Raw genomic sequence first — 21649 nt, 5'->3', positions numbered from 1 at the left:
AGGCTCTTAATTCCAAAAATTCAGAGACAAACGTGAAGTCATTTATTAAGAATCCGATGTGGAAGACAGATAAAGCACAGTCAGGCATTAGGATACTTGAGTTTCCTGACATAGTGAAACCAACAAATGGGACTGAAAATGCAAACAAAAATGAGATAAATTTTATTGAAATGAAGAAAAAATGGTCTTTAGGCCAAAAGAGCATGACATTTTCCAGGAAATTTTCATATAGGAATGCTTAGTATCTTCAGTAGTTTAAATGCAAAGGAAAAGAATTATTATTATTTAGGAATTGAAAAAAGAGTAAATAAAGGAGAGAAAAATCACATCAAGTTGCTCTCAGATGTCTCCAGGGCTGTGCTAGATGCCAGAGGACAATGGTTCCAAGGGAAAAGTTCTAGGGAAAGAAACTTTTTCCCAAGAGGGTGTGTCATCTAGCTAGAAGATGTCATTCAGATTGAAAGTCAACAGAAAGGGGCTTCTTCAAAAGAACAAAGGAAATTCAGCACCCATGAGCCCTTATGGAAAAAACAAACTGCTGGAGAATAAAATCCAGCAAATAGTAAATAAAGAGAGAAGTCAAAGTAAAGAACTCAGGCACCAAGAACTCATGATATAAAGGACTGTTGGCCACAATAGAGAGTCCAAATGCCATAATGAAGACCCAGCACAGCCAAAAAAAAAAAAAAGGATTTATGTAAATGTGGAATTAATATAAAACATCTTTGGAAATTGTGGAATAAAATGTGATTATTACGCAACTCTAGGTACACACACAAAAAGAAAAAGTGATCAGGTAGGGGCAGAAGAGGAAGATGGAAGGAAATATGAGAGTGGGCCCTATAGTTCTCATCTTTGAAGGCGTGGATCAGTAAACAGAGATGTGAATATTGTATTCCAACTTCCAATGCCTTTGTAATTTTTTTAACTTTGGAGGGATATTTTAGGGAGTTATTCTTTCTTATGAAAATAATTGAAATGTCAACAATTGTTCTGCCTTTGCTTCAGTTTTTTTCCAAGTAAAATTAAATTTAGACAAAAATACCCTGTGTGTGTGTGTATGTGTGTGTGTGCTGCGTGTGTGCTGCGTGTGTACATAGAAAGATCTCTGGGATTATGTTGTTCATTAATGTAAATGATGGAACTATCTGGATACTGAGATTTTACTTTTATGCCTTATTTTTATTATTTTTTTTTAATGAGTGAGTTGAACTATTCTTACCAAAACAAGAAGTAAACCAGAAACAAATATGCCAAGACATTAACAATGGTTGATGCCCGGTAGTAAAAATAAAAATGCTTGTTACTTTCTTCTTTGTGCTTTTTTGTATTTTTTTTTAAATTTCAGGGGGAGGGGGGATATATGTCATTTTATTTGTAGAGTTTTTCTGAATCCATTCATTCACTGACCAGCGAAGATGTGCCAGGTGTCAGGCAGTGCCGGACAGAAGAAACAACACAGTTCTGCTCTCTACCCGGAGAATAGCAGGCAGCAAGTTCTGTGAGGGTTGTCTGTCTGTCTGTCTGTCTTTGTTAGGAGGAGTTGAAACTCAAAGAGTCACTTTGCCACAGTAGCATCTGTTTGAGCTGGGCCTTGAAAATTAGTAGTGTTTGTCTGGGGATCAGTGACAAGGACGGTTGGGGGCGGGAGGAAGGGAGAGGGGTCGTGGTGATAGGAGGTTCAGAGCAGGTGTGATTTGTGGCTCAGAGTTCAGAGCGAGACACTTGTGTGGCCACTTGAACAGTGGTGTTGGAGAAGACTCTTGAGAATCCCTTGGACTGCAAAGAGATCCAACCAGTCCATCCTAAAGGAGATCAGTCCTGGGTGTTCTTTGGAAGGAATGATGCTAAAGCTGAAACTCCAGTATTTGGCCACCTCATGTGAAGAGTTGACTCATTGGAAAAGACTCTGATGCTGGGAGGGATTCGGGGCAAGAAGGGGACGACGGAGGATGAGATGGCTGGATGGCATCACTGACTCGATGGACGTGAGTCTGGGTGAACTCTGGGAGTTGGTGATGGAGAGGGAGGCCTGGCGTGCTGCAGTCCATGGGGTCACAAAGAGTCGGACACGACTGAGTGACTAAACTGAAACTAGATCTAAATGCAAATATAAAAGCATTTAAGCCTGATGGTGAATCACCAAATAATAATACAGAGTTGGCATTTCCTAGCACATCTTGGGAGAATTCCTAGAAGTAGGTGGAAGCAGTAAACTCAGGCCCAGACTCAGGAGGGGAGCAAAGAGGAAGAGAGGGTTCCCATGGGCACACAGCCAGGGCCAGTGCCACTGCCCACAGCTGCCGGGGACCCTTCTGCCCTGGCAGCCCTGGGCACACATGCACTTGAACTTGAAGGCTGCCCACAACCCTCAACTGCTAGCCACCAGCCTGAGATGGACTCTGGACAAGGCAAACCCTGAGTCTCCCCTTTCCAAGGATCTGCCATCCCAACCCATAGCATGCTGGCAGACAGTGAAGAGTCTTTAAACCTCTGCTCCTGGCCCTGCTATGTACCCCGATCAAGACTGACCTTGACATTTAGCTCCCGCCAGACCAGGTAGCCACCCACTAGGCAAGGCGGGCCAGGGATAGCTTCCACTCTGCCTGGCCCAGCCTCCCTGCACACACGCCAGGAAGGCATCAATGCACCATGATTCAAGATGGCCACAGGAGAGCAATAAACCAAGGGTGGGACCCTTCTTGTGTGCAGGGCCCCTAGGGTGGCTGAAGCCGGCTCTGGCTGCAGAGATAAGAGTAACCAGAGCTTTAGGAAGGCTGAGCTGCTTGGAGTCAGAAAGTTTTAAAGAGCTTCATGAACAGTTCCAGGCGGGATGCCAAGATGGGAAATTAGATTTTCCAAGGAAGCAAGAATCTGCTATCAGATATCTAATTGGCAGTGGAGTATGAGTCACCAGGAACAAAGAAAGGGAGGCAACGTCCTGTGGCCCAGAGCAAGAGAGAGGGATTCTAGTTGTGTGGTTGTGTGTGTGTACTTTCAACTGCTGAGGAGAGGGAAGCTTCTGCAGAGGCAGAACAAGGGCAGAAATGTGCCGCCATCAGAACAAAACAGAGAGACCAGAGGCCACAGGACAAGTGGTCAGGTAGAAGCGAGTCACCCCCAAGGTGGTATTCCACGGTCTTGGTGCTCCCAGCATCTAGAGAACATCCACGACCAGGCAAGCCCTCTGCTGAGGAGTGATGATGGCAGATAACATCGCATGTCATAAAGACATCTCTGTGGTTGTTCTAATGATGGTACACTTCCCAGATGGCTCAGTGGTAAAGAATCTGCCCGCCAATGTAGGAGATGCAGGGGTTGTGGGTTCCATCCCTGGGTGGGGAAGATCCCCTCGAGGAGGAAATGGCAACCCACTCCAGTATTCTTGCCTGGAGAATCCCTTGGACAGAGGAGCCTGGTGGGCTACAGTTCAGGAGGTCGTGAAGAGTCAGACACTACCAAGCATGCACATGTCACGGGAAAAGTTGAGGTGCCTGGATAGCTCATGGGTGGCAGGTGGCAATTTTGACTTGGAGTCTTTGGGCTTGATAGCGTGATAGTCGAGGGGACTTTTTAATGTATTCTTAGCTTGAATTCACGTCTGCTACTCGGGGGTCATTTTTCACTTTGACTTGGGGCTTGGTGCTACCCCAGTGTTTGTGGGGACAGGAGAACACCCAGTAGTCTGGATGGAGACAGAGATCTGGGGGAGAGAGGGAATGAGACCGACTGGGGGCTCCGTAAAATGTTTCAAGACTTCCTTTCTCACCTTGGAGTGAAGAAGACTAACTTACTCAAAATGCAGATGCTAAGAAAGAAAATACCTTTAAGTCTAAAAGCTCAGAAGTTTCCGTTAAAAAAGAAAAAAAAAGCCGTACAGGCAAATCAAAGGACAAGTGACAATGGCGGAGAAAAATAAAAAAAGATGTGACTCATATCACAGAGGGCCAGTTTGCCTCGTACTTAAAAAGTTCCTTCAAAGTGATGTGAAGAAAGAAGTCTTAAAAAGAGGGGATATATGTATACGTATAACTGATTCACTTTACTGTACAACAGAAACTAACACAGCATTGTAAAGCATTTATATTCCAAAACAAAAATTTAAGAATCAATGTAAAAAAAAAAAAAGCAACGACTCAAAGATAGATAGTTAACTCAAAAGGAAACACCTCTGCCATATATGGTCGGTCTTACTTAGAATAAGAGAAGTACAGAATTAATGTAAGTCTGAAGACAACTTGGCATTTGATTTTGAATTTGAATTTTGAATTTGAATTTTGGCATGAATTTGATTTTCAGAAATCCAAGAGCTTGATAGTTATCATTATCATAATCATTATTTATCATTATCATTCCCTACAAGCTCTTTCTTTGTGGGGAAGCAGAAATTCTCACACACTGCAAGAGGTTGTGCAAACCACTACAGCCGTAAGGGCGAGAGTGTGGCCATCTCTATCAAAGCTGCAAATGCAAGGATGTCCCTGGTGGTCCAGTGGTTAAGACTCCGTGCTTTCATTGCAGAGAGGCTTTCATTGCAGAGGGCCAGGGTTCTATCCCTGGTCGGGGACTAAGATCTCACAAGCCTCACATTTAGTGAAGCCAAAAAAAAAAAACCAAAGACGTGCATGGTCACTTTGTGCCTGGTCTCTTCTGTCTGCCCCTGCAAACCAAGCCTCCACCTTCCCCACCTTTTACTGTGCCTTGGGATCCCATCTTGTATAGGTACAGCCACCAGCTGCCTTGTCCTATGGCTTCGATTGGAGTCAACCAATGGGGAGCCCCAAGGGAGGAGAGGGAAGACAGTGAGGAATATCTGTGCTCCTCACGCTGGACTCTCTCCTTTCTAATTCCAGGCTTGGGACGTTCCCTCTGTACCTCAAGCCCACGATGATAACAGCCCTCACTGCTGTTACTTTCAGATGCTATGCTCATCCTTATGGTTGGCCTGTAGCCTGCTCACACATTTGTATTAAATAGTCCCTTGATGAAAATCTTCCTTAACTTAGCCAGAGTTGAATGTGTTCTTACCTGCCGGGACCCTGACTGAACCCCCTTTGGCCTAGCAGTACTATTTCTGGGAAGCTTTCTCACACTTAGACTTGACATGCTCAGAATGAGGCATTTTCAAGAGAATCCACTGCAGAAACAGTTGGAAGTCACTCAAATGTTCTTTGTGGTGACTAGTCATATAAATCACGGTACGTCCACAGAGTAGACTATATGTAACTACATTAAAAAAAAAAAAAAAGAAAGAAATTCTCTTTGGTGCTGATACAGAAAGAGCTCCCAAATTTATTTTTAAGTGGGAAAAAAGCAGGAATTAGACAGGCAGTGTATATGCTATGTGTGTACTAAGTCGCTTGAATTGTGTCCCACTCTGACCCCATGGACTGTAGCCCACCAGGCTCCTCTGTCCATGGGGATTTCCAGGCAAGAGTACTGGAGTGGGTTGCCATGCCCTCCTCGACCCTTGGGTCAAGAAGATCTCTCTTCTGTCTCCTACACTGGCAAGCAGGTTCTCTACCACTAGCGTCACCTGCTATCTCCGATTTAGAAAAATAGGGTTGGGGAGAATAAGAATACATTTTTGTATTTGCTTATGCATGAAGGTGAACATGAACTTGGGCAAACTCCGGGAGACAGTGAGGGGCAGGGAGGCCTGGCGTGCTGCCATCCATAGGGTCTCAAAGAGTTGGACATGACCAGGCGACTGAACAACAACATGTATGAAGATATTCTGAAGGACTAACCAAAAAATAAAAATAAAAATAGTTTTCCGAAGGGAGCGAGACACTTCAAAATTTGCTTTTTCGTATATTTAAATTTTTGGAACCAAATGGCTATTGGTCCCACAAGCTGAGATAAAGCTCCTTGTGTAAATGGGGTGAATGATCCAGCTCCCAGAAGGGCAGAGAGGAAACCTGGAATCAGGAATTTCCTGCTGGGGACTTCCCTGGTGGCCCAGTGGTTAGGAATCCACCTTGCAATTCAGGGGATGCAGTTTTAATCCCTGATCAGGGAGCTAAGATCCCACCCACATGCCACAGGGCAATGAAGCCCACAGACCTCAACTACTGAGTCCAAGGGACACAACTAAAGAGTCCGTATGCTGCAACGAGATAAATCCCACGCACCACAAGTAAGACCCAGGTCACTTCAGTTCAGTTGCTCATATGTGTTCTTCCCATCTGGTGGCCAAAGTATTGGAGCTTCAGCTTCAGCATCAGTCCTTCCAATGAACGTTCAGGACTGATTTCCTTTAGGATGGACTAGTTGGATCTCCTTGCCATCCAAGGGACTCTCAACAGTCTTCTCCAACACCACAGTTCAAAAGCATCAATTCTTTGGTGCTCAGCTTTCTTCATGGTCCAACTCTTTTATCCATACACGATTAATGGGAAAACCAAAGCTTTGACTAGACAGACCTTTGTCAGCAAAGTAATACCTCTGGTTTTTAATATGCTGTGTAGGTTAGTCATAGCTTTTCTTCCAAGAAGCAAGCATCTTTTAATTTCATGGCTGTAGTCACCATCTGCAGTGATTTTGGAGCCCCCAAAAATAAAGTCTGTCACCGATTCCATTTTTTCCCCATCTATTTGCCATGAAATGATGGGACCAGATGCCATGATCTTAGTTTTCTGAATGTTGAGTTTTAAGCCAACTTTTTCACTCTCCTCTTTCATCTTCACCAAGAGGCTCTTTAGTTCTTCTTCGCTTTCTGCCATGAGGGTGGTGTCATCTGCATATCTGATATTGATATCTCTCCCGGCAATCTTGATTCCAGCTTGTGCTTCTTCCAGCCCAGCATTTCTTGTGATGTACTCTGCATATAAGTTAAATAAGCAGGGTGACAATATACAGCCTTGAAGTACTGCTTTCCCAATTTGGAACCAGTCTGTTGTTCCATGTCCAGTTCTAACTGTTGCTTCTTGACCTGTGTACAGATTGTCTTTGTCTGTTGTCTTTGCAGTTTAATTAGGTACTTCAGAATTCTGATCACCTAATATTGATTTCTTTTCAGATGTGAAAGGAAAGGAAGGACACATAAAACAACAAAAATGCTTTTGAGCCAGAATGTGTCAGCGATTGGACCACTGAATTTGTATCCCATGGGTGAGTGTCACTTTTTCTCACAGCTCCATCTACAGGGACCCTGTTAGGAAGTAGCCAGTTGATTTCCTGGTCCTGAGGACACAGTATAAGCTGCCCAATGTCAAGAGCCAAGTGGAACTTAGATAGGAATTCTGTGTTGATGGTTTGATATACAATGGGTTTCTGTTCTACTGGTGTTTTAGGAAAGCAACTAAATAATCATAGGCTTGAGACTCAATAATGAAGGGAGCTAGCTTCATTGTAATTTGAAGAGGAATTCCCCTTAATACTCTCATTCTAATCCAGGGTGGAGTTTATCACTCCATTCCTATATTTGGAAAGAGGCCAGACCCCTAGGACTTCCCTGGCAGCTCAGTGGTTAAGAATCTACCTGCCAATGCAGGAGACCTGGGTTCAATCCCTGGGTTGGGCAAACTGTAGGACAATATCTATGTATCCTAAGTGTAAAGAACGATTTCTTAAAGCTTATAAAGCACACATCATGACCAAAAAAGGTGTTCTATGAAAATTAAATGTTTTTCTATTCAACAAAGGGTAATAATGAAATAACAGATCAGGAGAATATATTTCAGTTCAGTTTAGTCAGTTCAGTTGCTCAATCATGTCCGACTCTTTGCGACCCCATGAACTGCAACACACCAGGCCTCCTTGTCCATCACCAACTCCCAGAGTTCACCCAAACCCATGTCCATTGAGTCAGTGATGCCATCCAACCATCTCATCCTCTGTCATCCACTTCTCCTCCGGCCCCCAATCCCTCCCAGCATCAGAGTCTTTTCAAATGAGTCATTCTTCACATGAGGTGGCCAAAGTATCTGATCTCCTTTAGAATGGACTGTTTGGATCTCCTCACAGTCCAAGGGACTCTCAAGAGTCTTCTCCAATACCATAGTTCAAAAGCATCAATTCTTTGGCGCTCAGCTTTCTTCACAGTCCAACTCTCACATCCATACATGACCACAGGAAAAACCATAGCCTTGACTAGACAGACCTTTGTCAGCAAAGTAATGTCTTTGCTTTTGAATATGTTATCTAGGTTGGTCATAACTTTCCTTCCAAGGAGTAAGCAAGCATCTTTTAATTTCATGGCTGCAATCACCATCTGCAGTGATTTTGGAGCCCAGAAAAATAAAGTCTGACACTGTTTCCACTGTTTCCCCATCTATTTCCCATGAAGTGATGGGACCAGATGCCATGATCTTAGTTTTCTGAATGTTGAGCTTTAAGCCAACTTTTTCACTCTCCTCTTTCACCTTCACCAAGAGGCTCTTTAGTTCTTCTTCACTTTCTGCCATAAGTGTGGTGTCATCTGCATATCTGAGGTTATTGATATTTCTCCCGGCAATCTTGATTCCAGCCTGTGCTGAATGGGAAAGACTAGAGATGTCTTTAAGAAAATTAGAGATACCAAGGAACATTTCATGCAAAGATGGGCTCGATAAAGGACAGAAATTGGTAGGGACCTAACAGAAGCGGACGATATTAAGAAGAGGTGGCAAGAATACACAGAAGAACTGTACAAAAAAAAATCTTCATGACCCAGATAATCACGATGGTGTGATCACTTACCTAGAGCCAGACATCCTGGAATGTGAAGTCAAGTGGGCCTTAGAAAGCATCACTACGAACAAAGCTAGTGGAGGTGATGGAATTCCAGTTGAGCTATTTCAAATCCTGAAAGATGATGCTGTGAAAGTGCTGCACTCAATATGCAAGCAAATTTGGAAAACTCAGCAGTGGCCACAGGACTGGAAAATGTCAGTTTTCATTCCAATCCCAAAGAAAGGCAATGCCAAAGAATGCTCAAACTACTGCACAATTGCACTCATCTCACATGCTAGTAAAGTAATGCTCAAAATTCTCCAAGCCAGGCTTCAGCAATATGTGAACCATGATGTGCAACCTGGATTTAGGAAAGGCAGAGGAACCAGAGATCAAATCGCCAATATCCGCTGGATCTTGAAAAAGCAAGAGATTTCCAGATAAACATCTATTTCTGCTTTATTGACTATGCCAAAGCCTTTGACTGTGCGGATCACAATAAACTGTGGAAAATTCTGAAAGACATGGGAATACCAGACCACCTGATCTGCCTCTTGAGAAACCTGTATGCAGGTCAGGAAGCAACAGTTAGAACTGGACATGGAACCACAGACTGGTTCCAAATAGGAAAAGGAATACGTCAAGGCTGTATACTGTCACTCTACTTATTTAACTTTTATGCAGAGTACATCATGAGAAATGTTGGGCTGGAAGAAGCACAGGCTGGAACCAAGATTGCCAGGAGAAATATCAATAACCTCAGATATCTCAAACCTCTCCAAAAAATTCCACCTGGAATAGATCCCCTGGAGAAGGATACAGCAACCCATTCCAGTATTCTTGCCTGGAAGATCCCATGGACAGAGGAGCCTGGCAGGCTACAGTCCATGGGGTCACAAAAAGTCAGACATGACTTAATAACTAAATAACAAAAAACTCCTATCTCCCTCCTCATCATAAAACCAAAATGTCACCCCTGAACTTTGGTTTCCACATTTCATTTATTATCATTTTTTTTCCATCACCCTATTCATTTGTGCCTTCTCTTTACCTTTGTTTTGGTTCTATTTCAGTATCACTGTGTCATCTGTTCCATAGTTTATCAGTAAGGGATCCATGGTTGGGACACTTCTCCCCCAAGAAATGTCATGCATTGGGAAGGATGTGACAGTGAGCACAGTAGGGCCTCAGCTACTAAAATAGGCCAACCCTGCCCTCCCACTTCTGAGTCGTGGTGACATCAGAAAACAAATGAGAATCCCCCTTCCCTTCACTGAGACCTTTCTCCCTCCACCAACCTTGGTAAATATCTTCGCCTCGGAAGTTTTAAAATTAGCAACATGCTTATTCACATTCTGAGAATTGTTCCAGATGGATGACTGCTTCTCAGGATGGTTCCCCAACCAGCCAACCCTCATTACTAGTATCAGTTCCCAAACAGCTTATTTTGGATCCACTGAGGACAAAACATCCTCGGAAGATGCACTGCTGATACCATCAACTCTTTAAGATCATTTTGTGTGCTCATTCAGTCGTATCCAACTCTGTGACCCCCATGGACTATAACCCGCCAGGCTCCTCTGTCCATGGAATTTTCTAGGCAAGAATACTGGAGTGGGGTGCCATTTCCTACTCCAGGAGGTCTTCCCAACCCAGGGATCAAACCTAAGTCTCCTATGTCTCTTGCATTGGCAGGTGGATTCTTTACCACCTGGGAAGCCCAGAACCATTTACTTGACCCTTTTTCTTTAGCACAAGAAAGTCTTAGTCCAATATTAATACACGTGTGTGGAAGAATGCCAGACTCAGAGCGACAGTCATAAATTGAGCCTGGAGAGAGTATTGTTTGCTTTTCTAACATGTTTTTCTTCTTTCCAGTGCACATCAGCCTCGTGTTTGGTATTTCGTATGTTGCGCCTGGTAAGAGATTTTCTTGACTTAACAAAATTTTGTCTAAGGGTGTGAGTGGGGGAGCAACCATTTAGAAGTCAAAAAATGTGGGAAATTGGATTTCTGAGTCCAAATCTGTTGCCATTTTGTTTGAATCTTTTTCCTCAAATACTTTCTCTGTAGAAGGAGAATTTAGCCAATTCTGATTTTCACATTTGTCTCATAAAACTATTACAGGAAATTAACACTAGAGTTAATTTTTAAACCCCTTAAAGGAATTGTTCTTGTGGTTGTTGTTTAGTCGCTCAGTCGTTCGATTCTTTTGTGACCCCATGGACTGTAGCCCACCAGACTCTTCTGTGTATGGGATTCTCCAGGCAAGAATACTGGAGTGGGTTGCCACTTCTCCCCCAGGGATCTTCCCGACCCAGGGATTGAACCAGGGTTTCCTACGTTGGCAGGTGGGTTCTTTCCCATTGAGCCACCAGGGAAGCCCCTTAAAAATATATCCAGCTCTCAATATTCTCACTAATAGAAGAATGAGGAGACTGTGCCAAACAAAAAAATCTTCCAGAAATCATTTCTCTTTAATTTACAATTTTCCACCTGTTACCTGGTACCTGGTACCAGATAAGAGAAAATACATTTTTTTAAACTAAATTTCTTGTCTACATATAAACCTTCCCACAAAACTTCGCTGTGGGTTAAATATGTATCCAGCCTTGTGATGAGCACTGGGGGATGAAGACTTAGCAACCAAGAGGTAAAGGTCCTAACCACAGGAAACTAAGATGCTCTTTTAAATTTTAACCATATAAGGCAGAGTTGACAAATGTAACTGTAAGGTTTCCTTTGCCACTGCCACATCCCAGCTGAGTTGCATAACTCAACTTCTCAATTTCACAGTCTGTGAAATGGGTCTGTGAGTCAAATCTACTCCAGCGTAGGCATGGGGATGAAATGCCTGGAAAGATCCGATCTGGGCACACAGTCTTCACCTCCCCTGTGTGATGGGGAACAAGCACAGTGGGAAATTCATGGGAAGGAAAGCTTGCCATGGGCTGAGCTATGTAGGGGGGACCAGAGGAGGGGTTGAGGATTGACTTGAGAGCATGAGGTAGCCCGGGATAACATAGATCATTTTGATCCAGATTGCTGCTGCAAGCCTGTGATAATTGGGTGAGCCCAAATTCTGGTTTCCCTTGTAGCTCAGTGAGTAAAGAATCTGCCTGCAATGCAAGAGTCCCAGGTTCGATCCCTGGATTGGGAAGATCCCTTGGAGAAGGAAATGGCAACCCACTCCAAATGCCTGGAGAATCCCATGGACAGAGGAGCCTGGTGGGCTACAGTCCATGGGTTGCAAGAGTCGGATATGAATTAACCACTTAAAGCACTACCACCAAATTCTCTTTACACGGTGCTGAGTTCCTGTATATTACTTGTATTAGCTCATTTCTAGTGTTCAACAAAACCATTTCCTTTGGGTTTCCAAGATCCCAGCCCTCTTGGAGGGGCTTCTCTGCTAGAAATGTGGGAGTTCAGATCCCAAGGGACAGTTTGAACCATGGCCAAGATAACAACACTGGGTTCCAGATTTCAATCTTTTTTTTTTTTTTTTAACTTCTGTTCCCTTTAGTTCTTTCAGATGAACATTGCACTTTAAAGATGAGATTCCGAAATTTCCAGTCAGTCTTATCATGGGAATTAAAAAACCATTCAATTGTACCAACTCACTATACATTATGGTACACAATCATGAGGTAGGTTTGACATTCTGTTTTTCTCTTGCTAATTTATATCATGTTCCTATTATGTGGAGAGTAGGGAAGAGGTGACCTTACTTGTCATAGAGCTTTTCTCTCTCTCTCCCCCTCACTCAGCCCCTCTCAGTCTCAGTGTTTTATTCAGAGCTTTAAAAGTCCAAGACAAAAGACTCCTCCATTTTTAATTGCACTGAATGCCTGAACACCCCAAAGTTATTTTTGACACACTTGTACTTAGAGAACCAATGCCAATTTCTACAGTCAAAGCCTCAGATGCAAAATAATTATCGTCATTATTCACAATCACTTCCCTAGTTCAGTAAGTCTGGGCATTGAAAGTGCTGCATCGTTCTGAGGACAGAAGTCCAAAGACCTGCTGACCATATTGATAGGTTATATTTACTCCTCTCTACTCAGGGAGGCACACGGGACATCAGAAACCCACCTGGTCCCGACGAGGACAGGCCCAGGTCCAAAGTCTGGCTCGGTCACTAACCAGCTGTGGCCCTCGGCACAGAGCTCAGCCTCTTTGTGCCGATCCTCCTGCTCAGGGGTGGCTGCAGGGAGTCATGCCTAATGGACGGTGTCCTCTTCGGCTCTCTTATTCCCACATCCAACAATCACACTCCTAAGCCTTACTTTGGTCCAGTTGCCCCTCGGAGTGTCCTTAGTTGGCTGTTCATCTTATTGCTCTTACTGCTGCTATCTGACCTGCTGAAGGACCTCTGGTGGGTGTCTCTTAGTTGTTGGTGTTCAGTCGCTAGGTCATGTCTGACTCTGCCACCCCACGGATTGCCACATGCCAGGCTTTCCTGTCCTTCACTATCTTCTGGAGTTTGCTCGAGTCCTTTGAGTCCGGGATGCTATCTAACCATCTCATCCTCTGCCGCCCTCTTCTCCCTCAATCTTTGCCAGCATCAAGGTCTTTTCCAACGAGTTGGCTCCTCGCATCAGGTGACCTTAGTCCTTTCAATGAACATTCAGGGTTGGTTTCCTTTAGGATTGGGTTTCTGTTTGTTACCTGCTAACACTGTAAGTTTCTCCCTGCCTTAGGCAGTCACGTGTATCATCCACCTGCCTTTCTGAAGCTCAAGAGAGCAGATGTCTGTGCTGGTCCCATATAGGCTGACTTAGGACCAGACCGTGACATCCTCAATCTGAGAAAGAAGGAGTCTCAGGGAGGGGCAGTCATGATTGTCCTGTAGAATTAAAGAGATCTGGGGCCTCTTCCATGAACACCCAACATTTGCTAATTCATTCACCCAGCAAATATTTACTGAGCACCTACCACATGCCAGGGGTAACACTCGGAACCCAGATCCCTGTTTTCTTGGGGCAGACATCCCAAAAGTAGGCAGAGGTCTCAGTCAGCAAAGATATAACAAGCCAGGTGGGGGCAAGCAGTATGAAGAAAGATAAAGACAGGAAAGAGGGATCAAGAGAGGGGGCAAGGTGTTCCACTTGAAATAAGGGGGTGAGAGCCGGTGACAACATGGAGATACTTCCCTTTGCTGTCCGCCTGAAACTGTCACAGCATTGTTAATCAGCTGTGCTCCCACACAAAATAAAATGTTTAAAATTTCAAAATTAAAGGAAAGAAAACCCACAAGGGACCTTTGAGAGCAGAGCCACACAGGAACATGCAATCGGGGCTTCGGGTTAATGGACCCTCATCACATACAGGCTAACACTTTCTTTGACCATCTCTTTGCCTTTCAAAGTAAACGAGAAGATATGAAGGTCGTCAAGGACTGTATAAACGTCACAAGATCGTTTTGTGACCTCACAGACGTGTGGGTAAACACGACGGACATGTACATCCCCCAGGTGGTTGGATTCAGAGAGAACGCAAAGCTGGTCATTTGTATGGGCTCTTTCTTCCTGGCGCCAGACAGTGAGTTTGTCTTGTTTATTACCTTCATCATCATCGCTAAGCACATCGTTACTTGCTTTGCCATAAAGCAAGAAGTTCTGTAAAGGTGTTTTAGACGCAGGGCTGGGTTCACCTCCCAGCCCTGCTACCTCCTATCTCTGTCACCCTGGAGTGGTTACTTGGCTTCTCTGAGCCTCCGTTTTCTTCTCCAAAAAAGTGGAATGATAACCTGTTCTTTGACAATAAGGGCTCTCTGTGCCTGTATAAGGCCGTCACTCAGGCAGGAGCAGCTGCTACGTTTTTTTGAAGCTATTATTCATTAAAGTATAGTTGATTTAGAATGCTGTGTTCACTTCTGATATACAGTAGCTGCTACTTTTTGCTTTGTTTCACAGCCTGACAGGAAGTGTGGAACGGGGTTCAGAAAGGCCTGTGTCTGAGCTGTCATAACTTTGGGGGTCTGTGTTTTCCTTAATACTGCAGCCCCTCCCCCAGATCAGATCCCAGTAGCGCTGGCATGTGTGAGCACCCAGGTGTGTGTGCACACGGGGCCCAGAGAGAGAAGCCTGGATGCCAGGAGTAGGCGTGCCCGCTCTTCCTTTCCCTACCGTGGGAGGCGGCTCCTTCTGGCCTTTGTGTTAACAGCTCCAGAGCAGCTGGCAGTGGCTCTCTGCCAGACTCCATCACATCTCTGGTATCCTGATCTTGCAGAGGGCTTTGCAGGCAGCTCAGTGGTAAAGCATCTGCCTGCCAAGCAGGAGACATGGGTTTGATCCCTGGCGTGGGAAGATCCCCTGGGGAAGGAAATGGCAGCCCACTCCCATATTCTTGCCTGGAGAATCCCATGGGCAGAGGAGCCTGGTGGGCTACAGTCCATGGGGTTCCAAGGAGTCAGACGTGCCTGAGTGACTCAGCAGCAAAAGGAGCCATGTTAAAGGCTGTGTGGGTGTGCATGCACACTCATCTGTGCTTCCAAAGTGATGATAGCTGAATCCCATGGAGCAAACTTGGATACTTAGAGATTCTCGGAATTGTGGGACTGCGTGTTTGTGTACGTGTCCTCGTAGAAAAGAAAGAAAAGCCCAACTTATAGAACATGGTACTCAGACTACTCAGACCATTGAAGAATGTATATTAACACAGTTATGAGATATCTTTTTTCAAGACTCAAATGGTAAATATAAAAAGTAAGTAAATACCCAGACTTAGAAGAAATGCAGAGAATATAGCTTGACACAGTCTTTCCGAAGGTATTTGGCAGTATGTGTTGAAAACCTTAACCTGGGCTTGCTCTAATCCCAAATTCCTCCAAGAATTTGTCCTAAAGAAATGATTACAGCCAAATGCAAAGACTGAGCTCTGTTAATACTCACTGATATGCAGATTCCATTCAGAAAAAGTAGAGCCAATCTAACTGTTTAAAAGAGTGAATCAATCTTTTGAAGACTGAGAAAAAAACTTCACCCTTTTTGAGCCATATATGGTCTCTGTCACATAGCCTTAATTCATTCACAACCCTTTCAAAAATAAAAACCATTCTCAACTTTCAGGCTGTGCAAAATCTAACCCACAGGCCCTAGTTTGCCAGCTCATAGGCAAACATGCATTTAATATGTTTATGAAATAAGTGAAAATATACACCATGTAAAACAGTATGATTTAATTTTAGTTTCGGTACATGTGTACACTAGTTCAGTTTTATATGTGTGAGTGTATTTATCCACATACTGCATACACAAAAGAGGATTAACCGCATTCAAAGACAATTGCCTGTCTGTATTTTCTGATATTTCTGCAATGGTTATGTATTGTTATTATATTATTATTAGATGAGAAGTCATTTTTCACTCTTATGTTTCGAATACAACCTGAAAATTGTGAAATACTTTCACCCCAAAATCTGTCCTCCATTTCTTGTGGTAATAGTAAACAAATCACTTCACTTTTACTGTTCTCAGTTTTTCACCAAATAAAATATGCATGTATATAACCCATGCCTCGAGGGCCACAGGAAATCAAAAAGAGAGCTGTAAAGAGGTATGGTTGTATCAGGACAATGGTTATCATTACGGTTATGCTATTTATTGATTAACCTTGGGGTTTATTTCATTTTCTAAACAGAGCCTTTGGACCCACCAGAGTTTGAGATTGTTGGTTTTACAAACCACATCAGTGTGAATGTGAAATTTCAATTCGACAGTCCCGGGATACTAAGTGAAGAATTACAGTTTTACTTAGCATTTATTGAAGAGCATGCAGGGAACAGTGTTAAGAGGGTAAGTGGTCAAAACAGTTCTGACTTGGCAATGAATACATTGCTAAAAGACACCTGTGATGATTTGGACAATCAAAACCGAAGGGTCTGGGCTTCATTGCTTTTGAGTTCAGGAAAGACGTCTCCAGGGTTTTCTATAAAGGGGAGTAGGGAGATGCTATGATAGCTGGAAGGGGAAGTGGGGTCTATGGAGGGACTTTTTAGATGGAAGAAATGACAGCAAGTCCCTATACGGAGGGAATGTCCCAGGTGGTAAGGGGAGTGGGGGAGGGGAGTGATGTTCTGGAGATGAGTGGGCAGACTGTCATGACCTTGGGCAGGGGTTGACCTTGGCTCTGAGCAGGAACTACCCATCTGAGTCATAGTGGGGGAGGCGGAGTCCACGGCCACCAAGGGGGAAGGAGCTTCCAGTGAAACAGGAAGCAAGCGTTGCAGACTGCAGATCACATGATGACCACAAAGATCATCCCATGTGTGGAACCCAGAGTTCTGGTGCCCAGCTACGCTTTGGTGGTTTCCCTTCCAGGCCAGAGCACTCCCACCAGGGCACTTCTGCTCCGTCCCGCCATGCATGACCTTTAAGTTTATTGCGGGGTGGGGTGAGAAAAAAAATTCCTCTTCCTTCCAAATAGAAACTTGCAGAAAAATATTATAGAATGCTGTATTTGAGCTGGTGGAAAGCTTCATTTATTAAACCTTTGGTAAGAATGTACTTTAAAGACTATAAACCATTCTACAAAAGTTATTTTTCATGCAAGAACCTCTTCAGATCATCTCTTTAATTCCAAAATGGAACAGAAGTAGCCAGGGAAGAAGAGGCAAGGTGTTTTTAGGGAAAGGACAGGGAAATTAGACCTCAGCTTCAGTTCTGCCACAGAACTGTGTGGCCTTGAGGAGGTTACTAAACCACTCTGAGCTAGTTTCCTCATCTGGAGAACGGGAATAATGCCTACTTTTCAGACTCTTTTGATAATCAGATGAATTAATATATATGAAAGCAGTTTCTGAAGTGTAGATTCATATCATTAATGAAGTAGGATAATCTTATTTTCTGATTTTTGCAAGGTGATCTTGAGTAACATCACCTTACAAAAATGACATCCTGGAGACCTTTATTCCTCATTGGGTCTTTTTCTCCTCATTTGTCAAAGGAAGTTGCTAGACTAGATTTCATGGTTAAAGATGTGTGTGTTTATACATGTGCATGTAATTTTGAATAAATCATTTGCCTGAGTAACTTATAAATAACTTTTTTCTTGCCAAGCCTATGATATTTCTATCTGTGTTTTTAAGATTTGAAGACCAATTCTCAAAGACTCTCTTAGGGCTTGCCTCTAAACGAAATTCTCACTTAATGTCTTACTGATGTTTTTTTCTCTTTTGCACATTTTTACAGCATCAACCCCAAATAACTGGAAACATCACCAAAAATTTCAATTATGTCATCGACAAGTTAATTCCAAACACAAACTACTGTATATCCGTTTATTTTGAGCCTAAAGATCCAAGAAAAATAAACAGATCTCCCTTAAAATGTACCCTCTTTCGACCCAGACGAGAATCAGGTATGACAGTTTTTGAAAATTCATGGTTTGCTTAATCTGAAAATCGCGAAGCACTAATGATATTTCATCTGACAAGGTACATCACAGAGATGTCTTCTGTTGGTCAGACTCTACCATGTGGTAGAGCTGCTTTTATGTTGCCATCCCATGGGGACAGTCAGGTAACTTCCACTTCAGGAGGCTAAAGTGGAAATGATTTATTTCTGGGGCAGGATCGGGTTCAGTTCTGTGTGGCCTTGGTTTGGCCGTTATTCAAGTCAAGTGTTGGAGGAGGCTTGGTTCCTGAAGCAACTGCCTGCAGAGGTGCCAAAGGGTAGGACGACAGTCGCAGTGAGGTCCACAGACATGGCCTGGCTCTCCAGAAGGTTGGCTGTAACTCATGGATGAAAATGGAACTTGCCAGTGTGGATGAGCTGGTCACAGATGAAGGCTGAAAGCCCTTCTGTGGCCAAGGCGTCAAAACAGCATACAACCTCCTCCCCGAACCTTCCTTCGAATGGAGGAATTTGCAGGAAGGACAGTCAGCCTTAGGAACATCCACTGCTCATTATTTTCTCAGGAAGCCAATTGTTTTGCCCAGAGTGAAAATCTATGAAAATCTCCCCCAAAGAAGCCTTTCTGAATTTCCCAATCCCAGTGAGAGTTTCTTTAGTGCTCTGATTTACCAGAGTCAAAATAAGATGAGATTTAGAAGGGAGTGACTGTAAGTGTGATGGCTTCTTTGTGGATGAAGTGAGCTCCACTAATTAGCAGCTGACATGTCAAGTTGCCTGGTGTTTGCTATAACTCCAGGCAGTGTGAGTTTATTCACCAGTGTTACTCAGAATCAAATGATACACAGATCAATTTTAAAGGAAAAAATATTTCACAGCTTTAACTTAAATGTAATGTCAGTTACATATGGGTAAAACTTTGCCCATATTTAACTCAACATTAAAAAAAACTAAGATCGTGGCATCCAGTCCCATCACTTTATGGTAAATAGGTGGGGAAACAGTGGAAACAGTGACAGACTTTACTTTCTTGGGCTCCAAAATCACTGTGGATGGTGACTGCAGCCATGAAATTAAAAGATGCTTGCTCCTTGAAAGAAAAGCTATGACCAACCTAGCAGCTGACAGAGGTCCGTATAGTCAAAGCTGTGGTTTCTCCAGTAGTCACGTAGGGATATGACAGTTGGACCACTAAGAAGACTGAATGCTGAAGAATTGATGCTTTCAAATTATGGTGCTGGAGAAGACTCTTGAGAGTCCCTTGGACAGCAAGGGGGTCAAACCAGTCAATCCTAAAGGAAATCAACCCTGAATATTCATTGGAAGGACTGGTGCTGAAACGGAAGCTCCTATCCTTTGGCCACCTGATTTGAAGAGCCAACTCATTGGAAAAGACCTTGATGCTGGGAAAGATTGAGGGAAAGAGAAGGGGACAATAGAGGATGAGATGGTTGGATGGCATCCAACTATTGGACATGAGTTGGAGCAGACTCTGGGAGACAGTGAGTGAAGGACAGGGAAGTCTGGCGTGCCATAGTTCATGAGGTTGCAAAGAGTTGGACATGACTTAGCAACTGAACAAACCTAAAACTGCATATAGTCTCTTCATGCCTATGGCTCTTATAAAAACGTAAACCCAAAATGAATGAACATAATTTGCGTCCTAACACCAATTCCTGGTATATTATAAAAGATTATAACTCAGGAACAGGCAGAAGGAAGAGATACACAGGGCAAAACAATAGGCTTCCTGAGAAAATAATGAGCAGTAGATGTTCATATCCGTTGACATTTGGAAAGTTCCCCCGGCAACCAACCCTGTGATGTAGAGGGTTGGAACTATCAGCCCCACCCCTTGACTTCTGGGGAGGGGAGAAGGGCTAGAGGTTGAAGTGACCATCAGTGGCCAAGAATTTAATTGGTCATGTCTATATAATGAGTCCTTCTTAAAAACCATAAATGATGGGGTTTGGAGAACTTCCAAGTTGGTGAACATACTGAGATGCTGGGAGGATGGCGTGCCCAGAGACGGCACAGAAGTCCAAGCTCCATCCCCCATACCTGGCCCTGTGTATCTCTTCCTTCTGCCTGTTCCTGAGTTATAATCTTTTATAATATACCAGGAATCTAGGGAGTAAACTGTTTTCATGAGTTCTGTGTGCCATTCTAGCAAATCATCAAAGCCGATAGATAGCCCTGTGGGTTCTGCACTAACTCCTAGTACTATCAGAAACGAGTCAAATCTCTGGACACCTAGTTGATGTTGAGAATTGGTGTTAGGACACAAATTATGTTCATTCATTTTGGGTTTCACATAAACCAAGTGAAGTTCAGAGGGGCTTGTTCTGAATAACAAAAAAAGCTCCTTTCACTTTCTTTACTCTTATTATTTAGGAATTTCTAAGGGTTTCAGAATTGAGGACAAAGACCAAATATGTACTTCTTATTATAAATCAGAGTGTCACAGCAATAAAAACTCAGATTAGAAATAGGACATGACGGACGGTGGTTGGCTGAAACTCAGTATGCCCTTAAGTGAACCTGCTCCTGCTGCTGCTGCTAAGTCGCTTCAGTCGTGTCCGACCCTGTATGACCCCATAGACGGCAGCCCACCAGGCTTTGCCATCCCTGGGATTCTCCAGGCAAGAACACTGGAGTGGGTTGCCATTTCCTTCTCCAATGCATGAATGTGAAAAGTGAAAGTGAAGTCACTCAGTTGTGCCTGACTCTTAGCGACCCCATGGACTGCAGCCTACCAGGCTCCTCCATCCATGGGATTTTCTAGGCAAGAGGACTGGAGTGGGGTGCCACTGCCTGACCAAAGGTCAGGTGATGTCCTTGCTCTGTGGTGACTCAGTGTCTCCCCTGACTCTTCCCTGTTTCACCTGCTAAGAATGGTCATATGGCAACATGCTGGCCCATCGCTTCATGCTTCCGTGGTGTGAACACATCACTTTGTATACTTCAGCATCTGTTCTTTTATCATTACATGAGACAGTTAAGGTACAGGTATGCCTCGCTATCCAAATATTTCATGCCACAATTCTTGTCTGAAACTTCAGGAACCGAGTAGGTTCAGATCATGTGACCCCTCTCACTGTGTAAACTGGCCATGTGAGCCACCCTCAACCAGCTAAACCCAGGGACCAGGTAGGTTTGGATGGTGGGGGATTCTTAAAGGATGAGCTAGAACCAGAGTTAAGTTACTGGGATATCAGTGGTAAAACACTGATATCTTAAAGCAGTATTGATAAAGGGGGATTTATTCCAGAGAAATGGAGAAATGCCTCCCTCTTGTCAAATCTTAAACTAATCAGCTGACTTTTTTTCAGTAAGTTCCCCAGGGAAAGGTGTCCTCATCCATTTGACAAATGTTTATTGGGGCCCACTATGGGCCAGATACTCTTCTAGATAGGGGATACAGCAGTGAATAAAACAGATAAAAATTCCTTAGTTTATAGAGTTTACATTGGGAGACAAAAGAATAAGATTCAAAAAAATAAAATATGTATTGTGTTAAGGGATGGTTAAGTATAATACTATAATACTCTGGAGAAAAATTAAGCAGAAAGGGCAGGGGAGGGGTAATGTCTGGTAAAGGATGGTCAGTTCAGTCAGTCAGTTCAGTCACTCAG

The 21649-nt window shown here is 43.6% G+C and overlaps 1 protein-coding gene across 4 annotated transcripts in view; it reads left to right on the top strand.

Annotated features, from left to right (window-relative positions):
* IFNAR2 (interferon alpha and beta receptor subunit 2) overlaps positions 1 to 21649 on the top strand; it is a 34326-nt gene that overhangs the window by 3780 nt on the left and 8897 nt on the right. For 3 of the 4 annotated variants that reach the window (XM_061413175.1, XM_061413227.1, XM_061413277.1), the window contains exons 2-7: positions 7022 to 7113; positions 10534 to 10575; positions 12182 to 12305; positions 14030 to 14202; positions 16303 to 16457; positions 17853 to 18021. In XM_061413175.1, coding sequence (XP_061269159.1) covers positions 7059 to 7113; positions 10534 to 10575; positions 12182 to 12305; positions 14030 to 14202; positions 16303 to 16457; positions 17853 to 18021 — 718 coding nt within the window. In that variant the 5' untranslated portion in view covers positions 7022 to 7058. The remainder of the gene's footprint in view (positions 1 to 7021; positions 7114 to 10533; positions 10576 to 12181; positions 12306 to 14029; positions 14203 to 16302; positions 16458 to 17852; positions 18022 to 21649) is intronic. The other variant, XM_061413251.1, reaches the window with a different exon arrangement.

The sequence above is a fragment of the Bos javanicus genome, chromosome 1 (genome assembly GCF_032452875.1).
Source record: "Bos javanicus breed banteng chromosome 1, ARS-OSU_banteng_1.0, whole genome shotgun sequence".
NCBI lineage: Eukaryota > Metazoa > Chordata > Mammalia > Artiodactyla > Bovidae > Bos > Bos javanicus.
The sequence above is the reverse complement of the archived record's forward strand: the minus strand, read 5'-3'. Positions and strand labels throughout refer to the sequence as shown.